Source organism: Oncorhynchus kisutch, linkage group LG11 (assembly GCF_002021735.2).
Source record: "Oncorhynchus kisutch isolate 150728-3 linkage group LG11, Okis_V2, whole genome shotgun sequence".
Taxonomy (NCBI): domain Eukaryota; kingdom Metazoa; phylum Chordata; class Actinopteri; order Salmoniformes; family Salmonidae; genus Oncorhynchus; species Oncorhynchus kisutch.
In genome coordinates, this window is record NC_034184.2 from 6,827,874 (window position 1) to 6,854,748 (window position 26,875).

Consider the following 26,875-nt stretch of genomic DNA (forward strand, 5'->3'; position numbering starts at 1 on the left):
GTGCGCGTGTGTGTGCACGTGTGTGTGTGATTGTCCTCAAATGTTTTCTTGTGACCAGCAGAGAGACAATCAGAACCCTCTGTGTGGTCGATTCCTATAATGCTCATGGCTGATGTCTCATGCCTGGTCAGTCACATGCTCATGGCTGATGTCTCATGCCCGGTCAGTCACATGCTCATGGCTGATGTCAGATGTGTTTGTTGTAACAGCTGACTGCGAGACAGACGGCTATCTCAGCTCCTCTGGCCTCCAGGATCCCCTGGAGATAGCTGTCAGCCTCAACTGGTCAACCCTGACCCAAAACACTGGGTCTGGGACTACCGCCCTCAACAGACACCCTCAGCACCACTCCATCCCAGCCCTCCGCTTCCCCTCGGTGTGTACATGGGACAAATAGCTAGCTAGCTATGATGATGACGAGTAACTCTACCTGAACTGTACATTACTACAATTGTATTTTTGAATTACCATAATAGACTATGTGTCTGTTCCCTCTTCCTGACTGTTCCCTCTCCCTTGTCCTGTTTGTAGAGTATTGCAGTATTGGGTAATATGGAGCATGGCCATTCTGGAGGACACTCTACCAGCGACTTCAACTCACCTGTGGACAGGTACATTCCTCAGCCTCTTCCCTAGAATAGATACTTTATTGTCGCACATGCACGCATACACACGCATTGAGAGGCACAGGGTCAGTCAATGCTGATCTGCTTCCAACAGCAGTGGAATCCGAGATAAACAGACCACCAGTTGTCAAGTTCCTGCTGGACCATCTAACCTCTACGCTTCATACGCCTCAGTACACATCTGTGTCCAAACAGCAGACTGACCTGAGGTTCTTAACAGCCCCTCTCTCTAGCTGAGGGAAACGACAGCCCCTCTCTCTCCCAGCTGAGGGAAACGACAGCCCCTCTCTCTCCCAGCTGAGGGAAATGACAGCCCTTCTCTCTAGCTGAGGGAAACGACAGCCCCTCTCTCTCCCAGCTGAGGGAAACGACAGCCCTTCTCTCTAGCTGAGGGAAACGACAGCCCTTTTCTCTAGCTGAGGGAAACGACAGCCCCTCTCTCTAGCTGAGGGAAACGACAGCCCCTCTCTCTCCCAGCTGAGGGAAACGACAGCCCTTCTCTCTAGCTGAGGGAAACGACAGCCCCTCTCTCTCCCAGCTGAGGGAAACGACAGCCCGTCTCTCTAGCTGAGGGAGACGACAGCCCCTCTCTCTCCCAGCTGAGGGAAATGACAGCCCGTCTCTCAAGCTGAGGGAAACGACAGCCCCTCTCTCTCCCACCTGAGGGAAATGACAGCCCCTCTCTCTAGCTGAGGGAAACGACAGCCCCTCTCTCTCCCACCTGAGGGAAATGACAGCCCCTCTCTCTAGCTGAGGGAAACGACAGCCCCTCTCTCTAGCTGAGGGAAAAGACAGCCCCTCTCTCCCAGCTGAGGGAAACAACAACCCATCTCTCTCCCAGCTGAGGGAAACGACCGCCTCTCTCTCCGGCTGAGGAAAATGACAGTCCTCTCTCTCCAGCTGAGGGAAACGACCGCCCCTCTCTCTCCGGCTGAGTGAAATGACCACCCCTCTCTCTCCAGCTGAGGGAAACGACCGCCCTCTCTCTCCAGCTGAGGGAAACGACCGCCCCTCATGCTCCAGCTGAGGGAAACGACCGCCCCTCTCTCTCCTGCTGAGGGATACGACCGCCCTCTCTCTCCAGCTGAGGGAAACGACCGCCCCTCTCTCTGTAGCCTTGGGAAACGACAGCCCATTTCTCTAGCTGAGGGAAACGACAGCCCCTCTCTCTCCCAGCTGAGGGAAACGACAGGCCTTCTCTCTAGCTGAGGGAAACGACAGCCCCTCTCTCTAGCTGAGGGAAACGACCGCCCCTCTCTCTCCTGCTGAGGGATACGACCGCCCTCTCTCTCCAGCTGAGGGAAACGACAGCCCTTCTCTCTAGCTGAGGGAAACGACAGCCCCTCTCTCTAGCTGAGGGAAACGACAGCCCCTCTCTCTCCCAGCTGAGGGAAACGACAGCCCTTCTCTCTAGCTGAGGGAAACGACAGCCCGTCTCTCTAGCTGAGGGAAACGACAGCCCTTCTTTCTAGCTGAGGGAAACGACAGCCCCTCTCTCTAGCTGAGGGAAACGACAGCCCCTCTCTCTCCCACCTGAGGGAAATGACAGCCCCTCTCTCTAGCTGAGGGAAACGACAGCCCCTCTCTCTCCCACCTGAGGGAAATGACAGCCCCTCTCTCTAGCTGAGGGAAACGACAGCCCCTCTCTCTAGCTGAGGGAAAAAACAGCCCCTCTCTCCCAGCTGAGGGAAACAACAACCCATCTCTCTCCCAGCTGAGGGAAACGACCGCCTCTCTCTCCGGCTGAGGAAAATGACAGTCCTCTCTCTCCAGCTGAGGGAAACGACCGCCCCTCTCTCTCCGGCTGAGGGAAATTACCACCCCTCTCTCTCCAGCTGAGAGAAACGACCGCCCTCTCTCTCCAGCTGAGGGAAACGACCGCCCCTCTTGCTCCAGCTGAGGGAAACGACCGCCCCTCTCTCTCCTGCTGAGGGATATGACCGCCCTCTCTCTCCAGCTGAGGGAAACGACCGCCCCTCATGCTCCAGCTGAGGGAAACGACCGCCCCTCTCTCTCCTGCTGAGGGATACGACCGCCCTCTCTCTCCAGCTGAGGGAAACGACCGCCCCTCTCTCTGTAGCCTTGGGAAACGACAGCCCATTTCTCTAGCTGAGGGAAACGACAGCCCCTCTCTCTCCCACCTGAGGGAAATGACAGCCCCTCTCTCTAGCTGAGGGAAACGACAGCCCCTCTCTCTAGCTGAGGGAAAAAACAGCCCCTCTCTCCCAGCTGAGGGAAACAACAACCCATCTCTCTCCCAGCTGAGGGAAACGACCGCCTCTCTCTCCGGCTGAGGAAAATGACAGTCCTCTCTCTCCAGCTGAGGGAAACGACCGCCCCTCTCTCTCCGGCTGAGGGAAATTACCACCCCTCTCTCTCCAGCTGAGAGAAACGACCGCCCTCTCTCTCCAGCTGAGGGAAACGACCGCCCCTCTTGCTCCAGCTGAGGGAAACGACCGCCCCTCTCTCTCCTGCTGAGGGATATGACCGCCCTCTCTCTCCAGCTGAGGGAAACGACCGCCCCTCATGCTCCAGCTGAGGGAAACGACCGCCCCTCTCTCTCCTGCTGAGGGATACGACCGCCCTCTCTCTCCAGCTGAGGGAAACGACCGCCCCTCTCTCTGTAGCCTTGGGAAACGACAGCCCATTTCTCTAGCTGAGGGAAACGACAGCCCCTCTTGCTCCAGCTGAGGGAAACGACAGCCCCTCTCTCTCCCACCTGAGGGAAATGACAGCCCCTCTCTCTAGCTGAGGGAAACGACAGCCCCTCTCTCTCCCACCTGAGGGAAATGACAGCCCCTCTCTCTAGCTGAGGGAAACGACAGCCCCTCTCTAGCTGAGGGAAAAAACAGCCCCTCTCTCCCAGCTGAGGGAAACAACAACCCATCTCTCTCCCAGCTGAGGGAAACGACCGCCTCTCTCTCCGGCTGAGGAAAATGACAGTCCTCTCTCTCCAGCTGAGGGAAACGACCGCCCCTCTCTCTCCGGCTGAGGGAAATTACCACCCCTCTCTCTCCAGCTGAGAGAAACGACCGCCCTCTCTCTCCAGCTGAGGGAAACGACCGCCCCTCTTGCTCCAGCTGAGGGAAACGACCGCCCCTCTCTCTCCTGCTGAGGGATATGACCGCCCTCTCTCTCCAGCTGAGGGAAACGACCGCCCCTCTCTCTGTAGCCTTGGGAAACGACAGCCCCTTTCTCTAGCTGAGGGAAACGACAGCCCCTCTCTCTCCCAGCTGAGGGAAACGACATGCCTTCTCTCTAGCTGAGGGAAACGACAGCCCCTCTCTCTAGCTGAGGGAAACGACAGCCCCTCTCTCTCCCAGCTGAGGGAAACGACAGCCCTTCTCTCTAGCTGAGGGAAACGACAGCCCGTCTCTCTAGCTGAGGGAAACGACAGCCCTTCTCTCTAGCTGAGGGAAACGACAATCCCTCTCTCTAGCTGAGGGAAACGACAGCCCCTCTCTCTCCCAGCTGAGGGAAACGACAGCCCTTCTCTCTAGCTGAGGGAAACGACAGCCCCTCTCTCTCCCAGCTGAGGGAAACGACAGCCCTTCTCTCTAGCTGAGGGAGACGACAGCCCCTCTCTCTCCCAGCTGAGGGAAACGACAGCCCGTCTCTCTAGCTGAGGGAAACGACAGCCCCTCTCTCTCCCACCTGAGGGAAACGACAGCCCTTCTTTCTAGCTGAGGGAAACGACAGCCCCTCTCTCTCCCAGCTGAGGGAAATGACAGCCCGTCTCTCTAGCTGAGGGAAACGACAGCCCCTCTCTCTCCCAGCTGAGGGAAATGACAGTCCTCTCTCTCCAGCTGAGGGAAACGACCGCCCCTCTCTCTCCGGCTGAGGGAAATTACCACCCCTCTCTCTCCAGCTGAGGGAAACGACCACCCCTCTCTCTCCAGCTGAGGGAAACGACCGCCCCTCTTGCTCCAGCTGAGAGAAACGACCGCCCCTCTCTCTCCTGCTGAGGGATACGACCGCCCTCTCTCTCCAGCTGAGGGAAACGACAGCCCTTCTCTCTAGCTGAGGGAAACGACAGCCCCTCTCTCTAGCTGAGGGAAACGACAGCCCCTCTCTCTCCCAGCTGAGGGAAACGACAGCCCTTCTCTCTAGCTGAGGGAAACGACAGCCCCTCTCTCTCCCAGCTGAGGGAAACGACAGCCCTTCTCTCTAGCTGAGAGAAACAACAGCCCCTCTCTCTCCCAGCTGAGGGAAACGACAGCCCTTCTCTCTAGCTGAGGGAAACAACAGCCCCTCTCTCTCCCAGCTGAGGGAAACGACAGCCCGTCTCTCTAGCTGAGGGAGACGACAGCCCCTCTTTCTAGCTGAGGGAAACGACAGCCCCTCTCTCTCCCAGCTGAGGGAAATGACAGCCCGTCTCTCAAGCTGAGGGAAACGACAGCCCCTCTCTCTCCCACCTGAGGGAAATGACAGCCCCTCTCTCTAGCTGAGGGAAACGACAGCCCCTCTCTCTCCCAGCTGAGGGAAATGACAGCCCCTCTCTCTAGCTGAGGGAAACGACAGCCCCTCTCTCTAGCTGAGGGAAAAGACAGCCCCTCTCTCTCCAGCTGAGGGAAACGACCGCCCCTCTCTCTCCGGCTGAGGGAAATTACCACCCCTCTCTCTCCAGCTGAGGGAAACGACCGCCCTCTCTCTCCAGTTGAGGGAAACGACCACCCCTCTTGCTCCAGCTGAGGGAAACGACCGCCCCTCTCTCTCCTGCTGAGGGATACGACCGCCATCTCTCTCCAGCTGAGGGAAACGACAGCCCTTCTCTCTAGCTGAGGGAAACGACAGCCCCTCTCTCTAGCTGAGGGAAACGACAGCCCCTCTCTCTCCCAGCTGAGGGAAACGACAGCCCCTCTCTCTCCCAGCTGAGGGAAACGACAGCCCTTCTCTCTAGCTGAGGGAAACGACAGCCCGTCTCTCTAGCTGAGGGAAACGACAGCCCTTCTCTCTAGCTGAGGGAAACGACAGCCCCTCTCTCTAGCTGAGGGAAACGACAGCCCCTCTCTCTCCCAGCTGAGGGAAACGACAGCCCTTCTTTCTAGCTGAGGGAAACGACAGCCCCTCTCTCTCCCAGCTGAGGGAAACAAAGCCCCTCTCTCTTTAGTTGAGGGAAACAACAGCCCCTCTCTCCAGTTGAGGGAAACAACCACCCCTCTCTCTCCAGCCGAGGGAAACTAATGCCTCTCTCCAGCTGAGGGAAACAAACGCCCCTCTCTCTCTCCAGCTGAGGGAAACAACAACCCCTCTCTCCCGCAGAGGGACACAACACCCTCTCTCGCTCTCTCTGTCTCCAGCTGATAGAAACAACAGCCCGTCTCTTTCTAGCTGAGAGAAACGACAGCCCCTCTATCCAGCTGAGGGAAACGACAGCCCCTCTCTCTTCAGCTGAGGGAAACAACCGCCCCCCTCTCTCCAGCTGTCGGGAAACGACCGCCGTCCTCTCTCCACCTGAGGGAAACGACCACCCCTCTTTCTTCAGCTGAAGGAAACGAACGCCCCGCTCTCTCCAGCTGAGGGATATGACTGCCCCTCTCTCTCCTGCTGAGGGAAATGACCGCCCCTCTCTCTCCAGCTGAGGGAAATGGCAGCTCGTCTCTCTCCAGCTGAGGGAAACGAACTCCCCCTCTCTCCAGCTGAGGGAAATGAACGCCCCTCTCTCTCCAGCTGAGGGACACGATAGCCCATCTCTCTCTCCAGCTGAGGGAAACGACAGCCCGTCTCTCTCTCCAGCAGAGGGAAACGACAGCACGTCTCTCTCTCCAGCAGAGGGACATGACAACCCCTCTATCTCCAGCTCATGGAAACGACAGCCCCTCTTTCCAGCTGAGAGAAACGACAGCCTGTCTCTATCCAAATGATGGACACAAGATTCCCTCTTTCCAGCTGATGGAAACATCTCTTCTCTTTAGCTGAGGGAATCAACAGCCTCTCTCTCTCTCCAGCTGAGGGAATCAACAGCCTCTCTCTCTCTCCAGCTGAGGGAATCAACAGCCTCTCTGTAGTCTATTTATTGAAGCACAATGGACTCTGATGTTTCTGTTTTACTTTCATATCAGATGTTTCTGGTAACTGTGTTTTCATGAAGCGGTATGTGAGGAGAACAGCTTTCTTCTCTGTAGGGGAGCCTTGAATGGGGTGGGGCTGGTCTGTGTGTGTGTGCGGGTGTTTGTATGGTCCTGCATTTGTAGCACATGGGGATGTGTGAAACTTACTCTTCAGCTTGAAGTGTCCCCACTTGCACCGCTGATTAGCAAGCTTTTTGCGTCGTGCGACTGGTAAGACACTTCCAGAAGGAGGTCACGTGTGCTAGCAAGGTAGAGGTCCTGGGTTCGATCCTTGGTGTGATCCAAATCAGGAGGAACTGGTACTCGCTAAGCAAGTATCGTGAGGTCCTTTACATGTATGTTGTCATCTGGTGCCCATTCTGTCTAGGCAATACCTTGTTCAAGTTTTATCCACTGTGAACTGAAGTTACCCAAAAGTTTTTCAAATTTTAGAGAATGGTTAGAAAGCACAGTGGAATCTTCTAACCAGTAGAGCGTCTGTCTGTAAATGTTTGCTGGCCTCAGAGGAGTAGTGGATGGCTGGAGGGATAAATCAGGGACCACGGTTCTAAGAGACCCAGGGGACTCAATTAGCTAACCATGAAGCTTTTTACTGCATGTTCTCCCAGGCTGTGTAACACGTTTTCATTACATAAATGCTCCACTGCTGAATAGAACACATGGATTTGTTGTTCCATTCTTATGACTGTATTGTTTTCTTTCGGAGATGTGTCCAATATTACAGCACACTAACGTTTACTATATCCTCACATTAGGCTTTATTTGGCATATACACTCACCGGCTAGTTTATTAGGTACACTCATCTAGCACTGGGTCGGTCCCCCATTTGCCTCCAGAACATTCTATAAAGTGTTGAAAATGTTCCACAGGGAACAGGTCTGTGCTGACGCGATGGCATCAAGCAGTTGCTGCAGATTAGGCGGCAGTACATTCATGCTGCGAACAGCCCGTTCCATCTCATCCCAAAGATGCTCTATTGGGTTGAGGTCTGGGGACTGAGCAGGTCACTCAAGGAAACTCGCTGTCATGTTCCAAGAAATGTTTTTCCACTCCTCAACTGTCTAGTGTTGGTGATTGCGTGCCTGCTGGAACCACTTCTTCTTCTTTTTAGCTTATTGGAGTGGAACCCGGTGTGGTCGTCTGCTGCAATATCCATTCTGTGACAAGAATCAACGTGTTGTGCATTCCAAGATGCCATTCTGCACGATACTATTGTACTGTGCCGTTATTTGTCTGTTTGTGACCCGCCTGCTTCCACAATTCTTGCCATTCTCCTTCCACCTCTCTCATCAATGAGCTGTTTTCACCCACAGGACTGCCACTGACTGGATGTTTTTTTGTTGTTGTCGGACCTGTAACAGAGATGCTGTGAGTCGAGAAGTAGGTGCAGGTAAAACGGTTAAGAAAACAACAAACATGAAACGAGACAACATAACAGTGGCGACAATGCATGAACACAGGAACAATACCGACTGTGGAAGGAACCCAAGGGAGTGACAGATAAAGGGGAGATAATCAGGAAGGTAATGGAGTCCAAGTGAGTATAATAATGATCTGCAGGTGCGCGTAACGATGGATCCCAGGACCGGTGGTTAGTATACCGGTGACGTCGAACGCCGGAGGGGAGGAGGGGGAGTAGATGTGACAGCACCATTCTCGGTAAACCCTACACACAGTAGTGCTTGAAAAGCCCAGGAGGGAGGCTGTTTCTGAGATACTGGATCTGGCATGCCTGGCACTGACAATCATAGCAAACTCAAAGTCGCTTTAGTCACTCGTTTTGCCCATTCTAACGTTCAATCCAACAGTAACTAAATGCCTCGATGCCTGTCTGTCTGCTTCATATAGCAAGCCAGGACCACGATTTGTGACATCAGCGGATGTAAAAAGGGCTTTATAAATACATTTGATTGATTGATTGAGTCATTAATTTTCGTGAACGGGGGGTGTACCTAAAAAAATTGTCCGGTGAGTGTATATTTGGCATGTTTAACGGTCTAGCTCTGTTTCCTATTTTGACGTGTGGTTATTTCTATTTCATCCTCATTGCATGGTTATTCATTCATAAATGACTGCAACATAAAATGCACCTGTGGATTTAGAGCGGTAATGAAAAATGTACTAACACGCCAATCATCTTCACAGCTACGCCTCCGACGTGACCTCGGGTTTGAGTGATGGCTACGAGGGCCTATCAGAGAGGAGTGGTAAGACTGCTGCCAGGCGCATGGCTGGCAAGCTGTTCCGGAGGAGAGCCCGTTCAAGACTGCGCATCACTGGGGTAAAACAAATTAATTAATCAATCAAGACTATTCTATACAACTGATTGTCAAGCCCACAATTAGGGCCTGTCCCAAGAGCACCCATTCCCTATAGAGTGGGTGAATATAATGCTAATGTGTACCATTTGGGATGCCTACTTTGCAGTTTCCCCTATATTAATTTAGCAGCAGCACTTTTTATATATATACAGTACCAGTCCAAATTTCGGACACACCGACTCATTCAAGGGTTTTTCTTTATTTTTACTATTTTCTCTACATTGTAGAATAATAATTAAGACATCAAAACTATAACTATGACTACATCCTGCATACACACGTCCTGCATACACACGTTCTACATACACACATTCTACATACACACGTCCTGCATACACACGTTCTACATACAGACGTTCTGCTGCTTCCCCAGTGTTTCTTTAGTCTACAGAACATAAACAAAGTTACCCTGATGGATGGTGTCTCTATGCAGCTCTCTGACAAAGACGACCGGGTGGTGGAGTGTCAGCTGCAAACTCACAATGACAAGATGGTTACCTTCAAATTCGACCTGGATGGAGACAACCCAGAGGACATCGCAGCTGTCATGGTTAGTGGTCACCTCTAGGGTTCCCTATTCCCTATGTAGTTCACTACTTTTGACCAGGGCCCTAAATAGGAAATAGGGTACACCATTTGGGACGCAAACCTAGTCTACTCATTCGACCATTGGCCCTTCACTGATCTCCAAATAATAGACCTACACACTATAGGGTAGTATAATCTCCAGAGAAATGAAGCACTACCAGTTTATCTTAATAGCAGATTCTACTATCTTCTCCTATCTCACACAGCAGCACAGGCTCTACGTCCCACTTCCAGTTTTAACACTTTCCTCTGTGTTTCTATGTCATATAGATGTATCTCAGTTAGGGGGATGTGAGGCATGCAGATAAGCAGTTTACACCCGTGCCATTTTAGTTTACACACGTCTCATTTAGGTTTGATTACGAACTTGGGGGGTTCTGGCGTAGGTATACACAAAGCACGTATCCAAGATGAGGTAGGTGGTCAATTCTAGAACTTTGTGTTGATTCTGTTTATTCTGACTCTGAATGAAACACAATGCGCTTTTGTTTAGTCGAGTCTTGGCACAGAGTTAGTCAGGTCTTATAAAAGCCCCTGTGGTTATTAGTGCAGTACACCAGCACTACAAGAGCTGAATTAAGACATGCTGACAGGAGAGCCAGCCCATTCACCACACCCAACTATCCAATCAAACCACAATTCACAGAATTATGCAAACCTCCTTAATCCTGCTCAAGACCAGTGGTTTTTAATCTGTGGTCCTCGGACCACTGGTGGTCCACGGGGGTACTGCAGGTGGTCAAATTTTTTATTGTGATTATTTATTTTAATTTTATTTTTTTGTTATATTTTTTTGTTGTTGAAAAAATTATGACAGTTGGGAGTAATAATGTTATTGTTTGTCATTTTACATAAATGTTCACAATGCAAAATGTTTTAATATAATAATAATAAAAGGCCTTTTATTTGTTACATTCACTGCTAAAATTGACCTAATATTTTATGTTTAAAAAAAAATCTGCAACTAATGGTGGTCCTTGAGCTTTTGACGTGATTTGGTGGTCCCCGGAACGGAAAGGTTGGGAACCGCTGCTCTAGACTGCTCCAACAAATTAGTACTGTGTCTGGAGGTTATGACAATGAGGGCAGACAGACATACACTACCATTCAAAAGTTTGGGGTCACTTAGAAATGTATTTGTTTTTGAAAGACAAGCAATTTTTTCGTCCATTAAAATAACATCAAATTGATCAGAAATACAGTGTAGACATTGTTAATGTTGTAAATGACTACTGTAGCTGGAAACGGCAGTTTTTTTTAATGGAATATCTACATAGGCGTACAGAGGCCCATTATCAGCAACCATCACTCCTGTGTTCCAATGGCACATTGTGTTAGCTAATCCAAGTTAATCATTTTAAAAAGCTAATTGATCATTAGAAAACCATTTTGCAATTATGTTAGCACTGCTGAAGACTGTTGTCCTGATTAAAGAAGCAATAAAACTAATGGTCCTCTGTACGCCTATGTAGATATTCCATAAAGAAATGATCCATTTGATGTTATTTTAATGGACAAAAAATAGCTTTTCTTTCATAAACAAGGACATTTGTAAGTGACCCAAAACTTTTGAACGGTAGTGTACATACAAAGACAGGCAGGCAGGCAAACAGGCAAACAGGCAGACATGTGTTATTGATTTATTCATGGCGTGTGTATTTTCCAGGTACACAATGAGTTCATCCTGCCATCGGAGAAGGAGGGTTTCATCCACCGCATGGGTGACATCATCAAGAGGGCGGAGACTCTGATGAAGGAGCACATGGTCCACGTGGACGGCAGCCATGGAGCGCCATGCCCACAATTCCACAACAGGGTCAACTCATTGTATGCATCACAGGTCAGTACCAGCTCAGGATGGCAGCAGAAAACAGTCCATAACCTGGGTGACTGGAGTCTCTGACATTTTTATAGGCTTTCCTCTGACAACGCCTATTATATATGTCCTGAATGGCAGGAAGCTTGACCCCAGTTCGCACTACCCTCTGTAGCACCTTACGGTCAGATGCCGAGAAGTTGCCATACCAGGCGGTGATGCAACTGGTCAGGATGCTCTCTTGAAACTCTCAACCCACTCCACTGTTCGGCCCGCCTTTTCCTGTAGTCCACGATCAGCTCCTTCGTTTTTGCTCACTCACATTGAGGGAGAGGTTGTTGTCCTGGCACCACTGACAGTTCTCTGACCTCCTCCCTATAAGCCGTCTCACCGCCGTCGGTGATCAAGCCTACCACTGTTGTGTCGTCAGCAAACGTAATGATAGTGTTGGAGTCGTGTTTGGCCATGCAGTCGTGGGTGAACAGGGAATACAGGAGGGTACTAAGTACACACCTATAAGGGGCCCCAGTGTTAAGGATCAGCGTGGCAGACATGTTGTTGTCTACTCTTACCACCTGGGGGCATCCCGTCAGGAAGTCCAGGATCCAGTTGCAGAGGGAGGTGTTTATTCGGTATGCAAATTGGAGTGGGTCTAGGGTGTCCGGGAGGATGCTGTTGATGTGAGCCATGACCAGCCTTTCAAAGCACTTCATGGCTACCGATGTAGACTATGGTGGTCTGCTTGAAACATGTAGGTATTACAGACTCGGTTAGGGAGAGGTTGAAATGTCAGTGAAGACACTTGACAGTTGGTCCACGCATGCTTTGAGTACACATCCTGGTAGTCCGTCTGTCCCAGCGGCTTTGTGAATGTTGACCTGTTGAAAGGTTTTGTTCACATTGGCTACCGGGAGCGTTATCACACAGTAGTACAGAACAGCTGGTGCTCTTGTGCATGCCTCAGTGTTGGTTGCCTCGAAGCGAGCATAAAAGCTTGGCTGGTAGGCTCGTGTCACTGGGCAGCTTGCATATGGGTTTCCTTTTGTAGTCTGTAATAGTTTTCAAACCCTGCCACATCCGACGAGCATCAGAGCCGGTGTGTGGTTTGTACTTTAATTTTAATTTTATATTCCCCGCTCCTGTCCCCGCAGGAGGCCTTTTGCCTTTTGGTAGGCCGTCATTGTAAATAAGAATTTGTTCTTAACTGAATTGCCTAGTTAAATAAATACAAAAATCACCTAAACCAAAGACAACAATGTGTTAAACAAATCAAAATATATTTTATATTTGAGATTCTTCAAATAGCCTCTCTTTGCCTTGATGACAGCTTTGCACAATCTTGGCATTCTCTCAACCAGCTTGACCTGGACTGCTTTTCCAACAGTCTTGAAGGAGTTCCCACATATGCTGAGCACTTGTTGGCTGCTTTTCCTTCACTCTGCGGTCTGACTCATCCCAAACCATCTCAATTTGGTTGAGGTCTGGGGATTGTGGAGGCCAGGTCATCTGATGCAGCACTCCATCACTCTGCTTCTTGGTAAAAAATAGCCTTTACACATCCTGGAGGTGTGTTGGGTCATTGTCCTGTTGAAAAACAATTGATAGTCCCACTAAGCCCAAACCAGATGGGATGGCGTATCGCTGAAGAATGCTGTGGTAGCCATGCTGGTTAAGTGTGCCTTGAATTCTAAATAAATCACAGACAGTGTCACCAGCAAAGCACCCCTATACCATAACACCACCTCCTCCCCCTCCATGCTTTACGGTGGGAAATACACAAGTGGGGATCATCCATTCACCCACATTGCGTCTCACAAAGACACGGAGGTTGGAAACAAAAATCTCCAATTTAGACTTCAGACCAAAGGACACATTTCCACCGGTCTAATGTCCATTGCTCGTGTTTCTTGGCCCAAGCAAGTTTCTTCTTATTATTGGTGTCCTTTAGTAGTGGTTTCTTTGCAGCAATTCGACCATGAAGGCCTGATTCACACAGTCACTGAACAGTTGATGTTGAGATGTGTCTGTTACTTGAACTCTGTGAAGCATTTTTTTCGGCTTCAATTTCGGAGGCTGGTGACTCTAATGAACTTATCTTCTGCAGCAGAGGTAACTCTGGGGTCTTCCATTCTCATGAGAGCCAATTTCATCATAGTGGTTGATGGTTTTTGCGACTGCGCTTGAAGAAACGTTCAAACTTCGTGACATTTTTCTGATTCACTGACCTTCATGTCTTATAGTAATGATGGACCGTCGTTTCTCTTTGCTTATTTGAGCTGTTCTTGCCATAATATGGACTTGGTCTTTTATCTTCTGTATACCCCCCTACCTTGTGGCAACACAACTGATTGGCTCAAACGCATTAGTTAAAAGTTAAGAAGATTCCTGGGTTTAGGAGTTATGGAGAAAGCAATATGAGTAACACTGTAATCAGAACATGGTGGTACTAAAAAGCTCTTGAACCTTCATATAAATCCTATGATGTCATTAGTGGAAGCACCAACAGGCCTCCCTCTTTCCTCTCCACTGTCTTGTGTACATTACATTCCAGCTCTAATAATATACAGTAACTAGACCATTATTTAGGTTCAGAGTGGTTCACTGAGAAAGGGTCTCCATCCCACATGGCACCCTATTCCCTTTATAGTGCACTACCTTTAGGTTTAGGGCTCTGGTCTAAAGTAGTGCACTATATAGGGAATAGGGAGACATTTCAGAAGTAGACAGGGGCAGCCAGGAGAGGATACTCTGTAATGCCAGGACATGTTCTTATCTCCAGAGAACAACATGTATGCTGTGCTGTGCCTTCCAGTAAACAGATCTAGGATGTCCATAGTGGAGAACAATGTGCTGTTTCATGTGGGTCGGGAGGACCGGTAACTCCTTTTCCTACACATACTACCCCCTGGGTACATAATTATCTCAAGCAGTCCTGGAAATCTCTCCTTCCTGGCTCCGGACCAGGACCTGATTGAAAACAGGCTGCTGACCCTACCACATCTTTAACTGAAACCCCATATGGCCTTATACGTTTCTAGACAATTTGGACAATTTGTTTCCCCCCGGGGGAGGCGTCAGACGTCACCGTCTGCTTTTGCTGTGGTGTTACTGAACCTGTCTGTTGCGAGAGATGACATTCGTAGGTAGATTCTCAATCGGATAAAAATCAAGGCTAACGTTACATATTGAGGAATTATTACCACCGTGGTGGAGCTACAGGCACGCTGCTGTCGGGGGTCACCGACTCAGCTCACAAACTCGGTCACCTATGTCAACACCTGCAATCAACTAGCCAGCTAGCTAGCTAGGTTGCAATGGAACCCGCTTTGTCTGAAGTAGCTAATGAATGTTTCCAGCTCTGTAGAGCTGTGTTTATTGCGCTCTTGTTCACGACAATATTGACAATTCGGAGTTCCAATGCAGAAATTGTTTGCTAGCGGAGGATTACAGGAATGACTTGGCTATGCTTAGCAAACAAATCTAAATTCTATGCAAACTTATAGGGAGAACACAAACTGGAACTTTCTTGTTCTCAACACCTATGGCTGGACACCGCTCGGGTCTGATGGATGTTTCCCCGCCTTGTCATCTGTCCCTATCTGAATGGCAGGTGCTTCCTGGAACATGCCTGCAAAGGAAGTCGCCCCTTTCTGCTTCTCCTCCTCCATCCTGTAGTGAAGTAGACGGAGAACAGCAAGAATGATGTTCCAAAAAGAGCTGGTTCCCTGTCACAATTCGTGGAAACCAAAGGCTGCGGCATGATGCTTAGTGGATGGGAGTAACTGTGAGAGGTTCGTAGCAGATTGACTTATGGAATAGCTTCTCTGCATTGGTGCCTGATCTACCTGCACCCTCATCACTGGGATTGCCTGTGTCTGCGACAGTGGTGCTGACTCCATTATGTTGACTCCAGCAGTAGCTTCGTCATCGAGTTCGGCTCCTTTCCCCTCGATGGATCTGATGGGGCACTGCTTGCAGTGGGATGTCTGGACCTATCAATTTGAGCAGTGGGCATACGCTATCCTGCATCTCATGGGCCCATGAAAGGTTCAACGAATTGTGTGAGTGGTAAGAATGGGTGGATTTCTACATTCCCTTCTCCGGCTGTTGTATTGGGCAGTTCAATGGGGAGAAATGTCTCAGCATGGGTACAGGACATGAATAAGCTGCTCCCAAACACTTTAAAACCAGCATCAGGAAATTCAGTCTATCATAGTTCATGTGGGATTCAATGACATTATGAAGGGCAGCTCAGAACAGCTGAAGATGGATTGTAAAAATAACTGTTTGTGTCACTACTTGACCCCACAACAAATGCCCCACAATATATCTGTCCCCCTGTCCTCCCTAAATCGTGACATTGAATGGTTCAGCAGACTTTTAGCCCTCCATAACTGGCTATGAGACTATTGCAACTCTGTGGGTGTTAATCCTATTTTGTTGCTGAGTTGTCATATGCTTCAGAAAATGTACATTATCTCAGGGGCATTGGAAGACACAATATCAGTAACCTAATTTATGTCCCTCTTACTGCCCCGAATGCCTCTGCTGATCCCACAGCTATTTTATGCAGTAATCATGTGCCTATGAACCAGAGTTGTACTGTAGCACTGAGGCGGTGTGCCCTAGTAGGAAGTCCACTGTGTGTAGCTCACCCTGCACTAACATCAATAACATGGCATGTCTACCTCTGCTAAGCTTCCCAGTAAAGCAATGAAAACAATCAAGTATTCCAGAAAAGATTTTAAAATAGCCCAGGTTAACATATGTAGCTTAAGAAACAAGGTTCATGAAATCAATAATTTGCTAGTAACAGATGGCATTCCTATTCTGACAATCTTTGAAACTCACTTAGATAATACCTTTAATGATACAGTGGCAGCAATACATGGTTATAACATCTACAGAAAAGACAGAAATGCCAACGGTGGAGGTGTTGCCGTTTATATTCAGAACGACATTCCTGTAAAGCTTAGAGAGGATCTCATGTTAAAAACTGTTGAAGTAATATGGCTACAGATTCATCTGCTTCACTCAAAGCCCATTATGGTGGGAAGCAGCTATAGACCAAGTGCTAACAGCCAGTATCTGGATAACGTGTGAAATTCTTGATAATGTATGTGATATCAACAGAGGTATATTTTCTGGGTGATTTAAATATTGACTGGCTTTCATCAGGCTGCCCACTCAAGAGAAAGCTTCAAACCTGTTTCAGGTTATCAGCCGGGTAGTTCCAAACAGCACAGGAATGAAATCAACAACATATATGGATCACATCTTTACTAATGCTGCAGAAATGTGCTTTAAACAGTATCCCAATCCATTGGATGTAGTGATCACAATGTAGTAGCCATATCTAGGAAAACCAAAGTTCCAAGCTGTAGGCCTAATATTGTATATACGCTTTGTAGTGATTCCTATGTTGTTGATGTAAAAAATATTTGGTGGTCCGTGGTGTGTAATGAGGAGCAACCAGATGCTGCACTTGACACATTCATGAAATTGCTTATCCCAGTTAATAATAAGCAGGCACCCATTAAGAAAGTGACTGTAAAAACAGTATGTATGTTTGAGATGGATGAGGCAAAAGGAATGGCATATAAGTCTGGCTTCACAACCGATTGGCAAACGTACTGCAAATTGAGAAATCATTTGACTAAACTGAATTAAAAAGAAGAAGAAACTACACTATGAAACAAAGATAAAGGACATAAAGAATGATAGTAAAAAGCATTGGAGTCCCTTAAAATGAAATGTTCGGCAAAAAGGCAAACTTAGCTCCATCATTTATTGAATCAGATGGCTCATTCATCACAAAATCCACTAATATTACCAACTACTTGAATAACTTTTTTCATTGGCAAGATTAGCAAATTTAGGCATGACATGCCAGCAACAAACACTAACACTACATATCCAAGTGTATCTGACCAAATTATAAAAGACTAGCGTTAATTTTGAATTACGTAGAGTGTGGAAGAGGTGACAAAATTATTGTGGTCTACCAACGATGACAAGCCACCGGGGTCTGACAACTTGGATGGAAAATTTATGAGGAGAATAGCGGACGATATTGTCACATCTTCAATTTAAGCCCACTAGCAAGTGTGTGCCCTTAGGCCTGGAGGGAAGCAAAAGTAATTCCCCTATCTAAGAATAGTAAAGCCCCCTTTACTGGCTCGACTAGCCGACCAACGCTTTACAGTAAACAAATTGACAACAGACTTATAGGGAAGGACATTCCAGAAGCACAGCACTTACACAAATGACTGATGATTGGCTGAGAGAAATTGATGATAAAAAGATTGTGGGGGCTGCCGTTTTGTTAAACTTCAGTGTGGCTTTTGACATTATCGATCAGTCTGCTGCTGGAAAAATGTATGTGTTATGGCTTTACACCCCCTGCTATATTGTGGATAATGAGTTACCTGTCTAACAGAACACAGAGGGTGTTCTTTAAGGTAAGCCTCTACAACATAATCCAGGTAGAATCAGGAATTTGCCAGGGCAACTGTTCTAGGCCCCTTACTTCTATCATTTTTTACATTTTTTTGTCTATGTATACGGATGACTCAACACTGACTAGACACGTCAGCTACCACAGCGACTGAAATGAATGCAACACTTAACCAAAGAGCTGCAGTTAGTTTCAGAAATGGTGGCAAGGAATAAGTTAGTCCTAAATATGAAAAAAACTGTGACAAATAGCTATTATAGGACCAGGGCACAAATAATAATATAATAATAATCAATCATTTTGTTCTTTATTTAACCATCTTACATAAAAAACCTTATTTGTTCACCGAAAATTGTGAATAACTCCCCACAGGTTAATAATGTCTTTAAAAAAATTATTTCACCTTTGTTTAACCAGGTAGGCCAGTTGAGATCAATTTCTCATTTGCAACTGCGACCTGGCCAAGATAAAGCAAAGCAGTGCGACAAAAACAACAACACAGAGTTACACATGAACAAATGTACAGTCAATAACACAATAGAAAAACCTATGTACAGTGTGTGCAAATGTAGAAGATTAGGGAGGTAAGGAAATAAATATCAAATCAAATCAAATTTATTTATATAGCCCTTCGTACATCAGCTGATATCTCAAAGTGCTGTACAGAAACCCAGCCTAAAACCCCAAACAGCAAGCAATGCAGGTGTAGAAGCACAGAACACAGAGGGTGTTCTTTAAGGTAAGCCTCTACAACATAGGCCATGGAGGCGAAATAATTACAATTTAGCATTAACACTGGAGTGATAGATGTGCAGATGATGATGGGCAAGGAGCGATACCAGGGTGCAAAAGAGCAAGAAGATAAATTACAATATGGGGATGAGGTAGTTGGGTGTGCTATTTACAGATTGGCTGTGTACAGGTACAGTACAGGTACAGTGATCGGTAAGCTGCTCTGACAGCTGATGCTTAAAGTTAGAGAGGGAGATATAAGTCTCCAGCTTCAGTGATTTTTGCAATTCGTTCCAGTCATTGGCAGCAGAGAACTGGAAGGAAAGGCGGCCAAAGTAGGTGTTGGCTTTGGGTATGACCAGTGAAATATACCTGCTGGAGCGCGTGCTATGGGTGGGTGTTGCTATGGTGAACAGTGAGCTGAGATAAGGCGGGGCTTTACCTAGCAAAGACTTATAGATGACCTGGAGCCAGTGGGTTTGGCAACGAATATGTAGCGAGGGCCAGCCAACGAGAGCATACAGGTCGCAGTGGTGGGTAGTATATGGGGCTTTGGTGACAAAACGGATGGCACTGTGATAGACTACATCCAGTTTGCTGAGTAGAATGTTGGAGACTATTTTAATGAGAAGGGTGTGCTTGAAAGGATGCACATAACTCTGCAATGTTGGATTGTATTGGAGAGAGTCTGTCTTAAATAATTTTCCACACAGTCTGTCCTTGTAATTAGTTTTCATGCTCGTGAGGGCCGAGAATCCACTCTCACATAGGTATGTGGTTGCAAAGGGCATCAGTGTCTTCACAGCGCGATTTGCCAAGGCAAGATACTCTGAGCGCAGCCCAATACAGAAATCTGGAAGTGGCTTCTGATTAAATGTAATTTTCACAGAACCGCTTATTGCAATTTCGATGAGTCTCTCTTGTTCAGATATTGGTAAGTGGACTGGAGGCAGGGCATGAAAGGGATAACGAATCCAGTTGTTTGTGTCATCGATTTTGGGAAAGTACCTAAGTAATTGTGCACCAAATTCACTCAGGTGCTTCGCTATATCACATTTGACATTGTCCGTAAGCTTGAGCTCATTTGCACACAAAAAATCATACAATGATGGAAAGACATGTGTGTTGTCCTTGTTAATGCAGACAGAGAAGAGCTCCAACTTCTTAATAATAGCCTCAATTTTGTCCCGCACATTGAATATAGTTGCGGAGAGTCCCTTTAATACTAGATTCAGATCATTCAGGCAAGAAAAAACATCACCCAGATAGGCCAGTTGTGTGAGAAACTCATCATCATGCAAGAGGTCAGACAAGTGAAAATTATGGTCAGTAAAGAAAATGTAAACTTGTCTTTCAATTCAAAACAACGTGTCAATACTTTGGCCCTTGATAACCAGTGCACCTCTGTATGTTGTAAAAGCGTTACATGGTCGCTGCCCATATCATTGCATAGTGCAGAAAATACACAGGAGTTCAGGGGCATTGCTTTCAAAGTTAACCATTTTCACTGTAGTGTCCAAAACGTCTTTCAAGCTGTCAGGCATTCCCTTGGCAGCAAGAGCCTCTTGGTGGATGCTGCAGTGTACCCAAATGGCGAGCAACTGCTTGCACGCACTTTGCCACTCCACTATGTCTCCCTGTCATGGCTTTTGCGCCATCAGTACAGATACCAAAATGAGCAGCAGCTACGTTTGGCTACATACAGACCGTTAGTGGAACCGTTAGTTTGTTTCCTGTTTAGGACGGTTTAAAGTTAGTTATTAGTTCAGATTATGGTGGTTAAAAGATTTAAACCAAAGCAAAGTAATGGGAACACCACATAGTTGTTAATGATTGTCTTACTGGGTCGTTATTCAAATGGGCCTCATCATTAAAATGACCCTGCCTTAATGCAACTGACTTCTCACAACAAACCCACTGGATTTATGTCCTATGTTAATGTTTACTAAAGAAATGTTCTGGAACTTTGGCGACTACTAAATATTTTTTAAACCTCTCGCTTTGGGCTGCATGTGTCAATGTGTAGTTCATACATGCATAATCTATGAGCATAATTACTGTTTTACCTCAATTAGTTTGAAAGCTGTGCTGCGCTATTTTCGTTACATTTTCCCCAACTTGGGCCAGCCCCCTAGTAATGTAAGTTCTAGCCAATGAGCTTCAGCCCCTCGCCATTTGAGTGACACCTAGCAATATGCACACACAGCAGAGTGAGAGAGAGAGAAATTATGTGGTGCACATATCTGCTCATGTGTGATGTAGTACGCAATTTTCAGGGACCACTTTTGGCACATGAGCGCTACTTTCAGAACTACTGGTTAAAAAGTATTGAAATAGTTACCAGACAATCTCTAACTCACTGTGTATATCTGTGTCCTCTCTTCCAGCCTAATCTTCACAGTCACATTGTGGAGCGGACACACTCTGCCTCCTCTCTACCAGGTAAGAAAACAAAACCTCAGTTCTTCTCAGTATCATCTTGTGCTGCTTGGTCTCTATTCATATTTAACCTCCCTACACCTACTGTATGTTCACTAGGGTTTGTATGGTAAATAGACATGCATTTTCTTGCCAATGTGCATGTCCATCTCAATGACTGAAACTGACTGTCTGTATCTGTCTGTTCTCCCAGACTTCAGCATGGCTGACCCCAGTGTAGGCGTGCATGGTTCTCCCTTACGTCCCGCTGATGGAGGAGACTTCTTCAGCCCAGCAGACGTGACTTTACCTGCATGGAGACGTCTATTACGCTCCCAGTCTTTCCACAACGCCCCAGGTACTGTACTGTAACAGCCTAGTTCTCCTCCTCCCCACAGGCCCACGTGAAGAGACTTAGCATTGTTTACTGTTCACCACAGAGAGAGGACTGTTCTAGACTAAATGACACCCTATGACCTATAGGGCATGACCAAAGCCTGGTCAAAAGTAGTGTACTATTAAAGGAATAGCATGCCATTTGGGATGCATCCTCATCTTGGCAGTGGAACACAAACCGGGCCCGACACTGTCGTAAAACCCCTCCCTCCTCAGACCCCGTTCTTAGTATTGTCAGGACATTTGAATGGTCCCAACTAACTTTCCCTGCACCTCAAAGCCCAGTTTTGTGCCTCAGTGGTGCCGTGCCAGCCTTGTCCCAGGGCCTCTTAGGTAATTACCTCATCTGAAGGAAGCTTGTTGCCTCTTTTCGAGAGGTGAATGCAGTCACTGTGAAGCATAAGTTTTCCCAGACTGTTTTCTGTTTTCTAGCACACATGCACACACAAACGTACGCATACACATACAGACACACACACAAACACACAAACAATCCCACTCCCCCTCTTTCCAAGAAAGCCCCCCCCCCCACTGGAGGAGATGGAAGCATTTAAAGTCAATTAAAGAACACACAACGTCCCCTTCCAAGATTTGGAGGCCATCTGAAGTATATCCCCCCTTCCTCCTACCCCTGTTGTCTCTCTGTACTCTGCTGGACACAGCCACAGCACAGTCTAGTTTCACAATGCCTGCTGGAACTATGTTGCCCAAACTATATTTCTATCTGAATTTACATTAGTGGCTGGATTACCTCAGTGACTGGCATGTTAGTGACTGGATTACCTCAGTGACTGGTGTGTTAGTGGCTGGATTACCTCAGTGACTGGCGTGTTAGTGGCTGGATTACCTCAGTGACTGGCATATTAGTGACTGGATTACCTCAGTGACTGGCGTGTTAGTGGCTGGATTACCTCAGTGACTGGCGTGTTAGTGGCTGGATTACCTCAGTGACTGGCATGTTAGTGACTGGATTACCTCAGTGACTGGCATGTTAGTGGCTGGATTACCTCAGTGACTGGCGTGTTAGTGGCTGGATTATCTCAGTGACTGGCATGTTAGTGGCTGGATTGTCTCAGTGACTGGCATGTTAGTGGCTGGATTACCTCAGTGACTGGCATGTTAGTGGCTGGATTACCTCAGTGACTGGCATGTTAGTGGCTGGATTACCTCAGTGACTGGCATGCTAATGGCTGGATTACCTCAGTGACTGGTGTGTTAGTGGCTGGATTACCTCAGTGACTCAGTGATTACCTCAAAACCCTGCCATTTGCCATGGAAACCACCGCACATGAGGGATTTATGTTCCAAATGCCTGATGTCACTTGGCAGTAGGGCAGAAGGAACAATCCAAAATCTGAGTGAGATGGAGCAAGAATAATATAATTCACTAGTCTCTGTGTTCGTTCAGTCAGTATCCCACTCTTTTACAACCTAAGGTGTTCTCTAGGCGTTGGCATAAGAGTCTGTATGAGGACATTGTAAAGAACACATTGAGGTTTTGTAAGGATTTCTTTTTACACAAGTGGTATTTCTGAGTTAGGTAATGTTATGTTGTTTTGTGTCTACCAATCTGTCACCACACATAACGTTCCCTCTCAGTAAATAAAAGTTAGTTGAATTTGATAATCACTAACATAAATTGTTCTGTTTTGTTTCTATCTTCCAGGTTCTCCTCACTACCAGCAGCACCACCCAGCCTCAATGTTCTCCCAAGAGTGCCCCCAGCAGCAGCACCCCCACCCCCAGCAGCACCACCCAGCCTCCATGTTCTCCCCAGAGCACCCCCAGCAGCAGCACCCCCACCCACAGCAGCACCACCCAGCATCCATGTTCTCCCCAGAGCACCTCCATCCCCATCCTAAGCAGCAGCACCCCCATCCCAAGCAGCAGCACCCCCATCCCAAGCAGCACTACCACATGCCCCCCTTCATGGGCCACACACACTTCCCTTTCCCTTATCCAGTGAACCCCGGCTCCCCAAAACCAGCCCATTCTCCCCTCACACGGGTTGCCAGCAACCCCATGTTCCCCTCCGTTTACTCCCCAGCCTTCTCCGGGGGCCACCACTCTGATGCCCCGAGCCCCTTAGAGTACAGCGAGGAAGGGAACCCTCTGTCTCCCTCTGCTCACCCCCAGCACTCTGACATGTGGCCTTCCCACACACAGCCCCTCTTCTCCCTGGCCAATGTGATCTCCATGGCGATGAGCATGGCCCACTCCTTCATCCCTGCCAACAGCCTGGCCAACCAAGGGATGCCCTCCATAGCAGGCTTCCACCCCCAGCTAACCCACACGCAGTCTGGCTACCCATCCATCTACTCCCCCCACTACCAGACAGCTCCAGTGGAGGTCCCCCACCCTCAGGGTGGGATGCCTGGTCAAGGAAAACAGCACAGTGTCTACCAGGGAGCAGACATCCCACCACAGATGCAAAGGGATGGGTCTGGGTCTATGTACTCTCAAAACAGACACCCCAGCTGGCAGCATAACCACATATCTCCCTCTATGATGGGCTACAACACCCCTCCAAGGAACCCACAGGGGATGTCACTGCAAACAGTGTCTTCCAAACGCCTAAGCCATTTACAGAATAGTTCCCAAGGATCCTACATGGTTCCTCAAGACCAGTCTGATGTGTCCAGCTCTGCGTCAGGGTCTGACCTGTCCCCCTCGGCCCCAGACAGCCCGGAAAGCACAGTAAGTTACCAACTAGATCTTACATGACCGTCTGACAGTGACAAGTAATGTCATTCTTGCTGAATATTTTTGGTCACTGAAACATAGCTGAAATAATACTACTGGAAAAAAGTAATCAACATTGTTATTTGTTACTTGTATTTTTTTATTTACATTTTTAAGGTATTTTTCTTAAAACTACATTTTTGGTTAAGGGCTTGTAAGTAAGCATTTCACTGTAAGGTCTACACTGTCGGTTAAGGGCTTGTAAGTAAGCATTTCACTGTAAGGTCTACACTGTCGGTTAAGGGCTTGTAAGTAAGCATTTCACTGTAAGGTTGACCTGTTGTATTCGGCGCATGTGACAAAGAAAATTTGATTTGATTAAGAAAATGATAAAGAGAAATACCTAATGTATGGGGGGATAGGTTTATTTCTCTTAATAATTTTCTTAATAATATTGATTACATGTTTCCTTCCTCTTTTCCCAAGTTATCATCGTTCAGCTCAACCACACCAATGTCCAGACCAATGGTGCCTGAGATGAATGCCAGTGCTCCCAAGCCCAGAGTATCTCCCAGTTACACAGGTAGAATTCACAGTGACTTCCCCTCGCTACCTCTACTCTAGCTGTATTTTACTGTACTGGCCCTTACCTAAGCTTACTGTTGATCTGTTGATGGTAGGAGACGGGTCGGGGAGGACGCTGGCAGACCTTGTTAGCACACTAAACAAATGCAGAGTAAACATTCCAGACACACACACACACACTCCAGACACACACACACACACTCCAGACACACACACACACTCACAGACACTCACACACACACACACACACACACACACACACACACACACACACACACACACACACACACACACACACACACAAACACACACACTCCAGACACTAAACGAGGCCATTTCTCTATTATGCAAGTGTGTTTTATGTTTTATTCTGTCTAAATAAGGCCTACCCAGCTAGCACATAACTTTCTGAGAACCATATGTTTCTTAGAGCTTGGTGAGAGTGTGGTTGTCCTATGGTTATTTTGCCTACACACTTCCCACAACTTTCCAGGAATGGTACAGGATAGTTGCTTGACTTTGGAACATTTTCAGTACATTTAAGGAACTTGACAAAAAAACATTATTTTCTTGGTATTTCATTACTTTAACAGAACATTTCCTAAAAGTTCAAACATGGTTACATTTAATAAAACAGTTGGTAATGTAGGAATGTTCTTCAACTGGTTTGATATTTGGAAAGTTCTCAAATAGTTCAGAAAACGTTAAGAAACAAATCAAATCAAATTGTATTTGTCACATACACATGGTTATTGCGAGTGTAGCAAAATGCTTGAGCTTCTAGTTCCGACCGTGCAGTAATATCTAACAAGTAATCTAACCTAATCATTTCACAACAAATACCTTATACACACACAAGTGTAAAGGAATGAATAAGAATATGTACATAAAAATATATGAATGAGTGATGGCCGAACGGCATAGGCAAGATGCAGTAGACGGTATAGAGATGAGTAATGTAGGGTATGTAAACATTATATAAAGTGCCATTGTTTAAAGTGGCTAGTGATACATTTATTACATCAAGATGGCAAGATGCAGTAGATGGTATAGAGCACAGTGTATGCATATGAGATGAGTAATTTAGGGTATATAAACATTATATAAAGTGGCCTTGTTTAAAGTGGCTAGTGATCCATTTATTACATCAAATTTTACATTATTAAAGTGGCTGGAGTTGAGTCAGTATGTTGGCAGCAGCCACTCAATGTTAGTGATGGCTGTTTAACAGTCTGATGGCCTTGAGATAGAAGCTGTTTTTCAGTCTCTTGGTCCCCGCTTTGATGCACCTGTACTGACCTCGCCTTCTGGATGATAGCGGGGTGATCAGGCAGTGGCTCGGGTGGTTGTTGTCCTTGATGATCTTTATGGCCTTCCTGTAACATCGGGTGGTGTAGATGTCCTGGTTGGCAGGTAGTTTGCCCCCAGTGATGCGTTGTGCAGACCTCACTACCCTCTGGAGAGCCTTACGGTTGTGGGTGGAGCAGTTGCCGTACCAGGTGATGATACAGTCCGACAGGATGCTCGATTGAGCATCAGTAAACGTTTGTGAGTGTTTTTGGTGACAAGCCGAATTTCTTCAGCCTCCTGAGGTTCTTCACTATGCTGTCTGTGTGGGTGGACCATTTCAGTTTCCGTGATGTGTACGCTGAGGAACTTAAAACTTTCCACCCTCTCCAATATTGTCCTGTCGATGTGGATAAGGGGCTGCTCCCTCTGCTGTTTCCTGAAGTCCACGATCATCTCCTTTGTTTTGTTGACATTGAGTGTGAGGTTATTTTCCTGACACCACACTCCGAGGCCCCTCACCCCCTCCCTGTAGGCCGTCTCGTCGTTGTTGGTAATCAAGCATACCACTGTAGTGTCATCTGCAAAATTGATGATTGAGTTGGAGGCGTGCATGGCCACGCAGTCATGGGTGAACAGGGAGTACAGGAGAGGTCTGAGAACGCACCCTTGTGGGGCCCCAGTGTTGAGGATCAGTGGGGTGGAGATGTTGTTACCTACCCTCACCAGCTGGGGGCAGGTCAGTCAGGAAGTCCAGGACCCAGTTGCACAGGGCGGGGGCGAGACCCAGGGTCTCGAGCTTAATGACGGTTTTGGAGGGTACTATGGTGTTAAATGCTGAGCTGTAGTCGATGAACAGCATTCTTACATAGATATTCCTCTTGTCCAGATGGGT

At 47.4% G+C, this 26,875-nt stretch overlaps 1 protein-coding gene across 2 annotated transcripts in view; it reads left to right on the plus strand.

Annotated features, from left to right (window-relative positions):
* The window catches only part of LOC109898966 (serine/threonine-protein kinase WNK4), a 98,155-nt gene that overhangs the window by 61,286 nt on the left and 9,994 nt on the right, over nt 1-26,875 (plus strand). For both annotated transcript variants that reach the window (XM_031835225.1, XM_031835224.1), the window contains exons 9-17: nt 210-376; nt 532-611; nt 8,844-8,979; nt 9,453-9,569; nt 11,274-11,447; nt 21,000-21,054; nt 21,245-21,388; nt 23,093-24,123; nt 24,595-24,691. In XM_031835225.1, the coding sequence (XP_031691085.1) occupies nt 210-376; nt 532-611; nt 8,844-8,979; nt 9,453-9,569; nt 11,274-11,447; nt 21,000-21,054; nt 21,245-21,388; nt 23,093-24,123; nt 24,595-24,691 (2,001 nt within the window). The remainder of the gene's footprint in view (nt 1-209; nt 377-531; nt 612-8,843; nt 8,980-9,452; nt 9,570-11,273; nt 11,448-20,999; nt 21,055-21,244; nt 21,389-23,092; nt 24,124-24,594; nt 24,692-26,875) is intronic.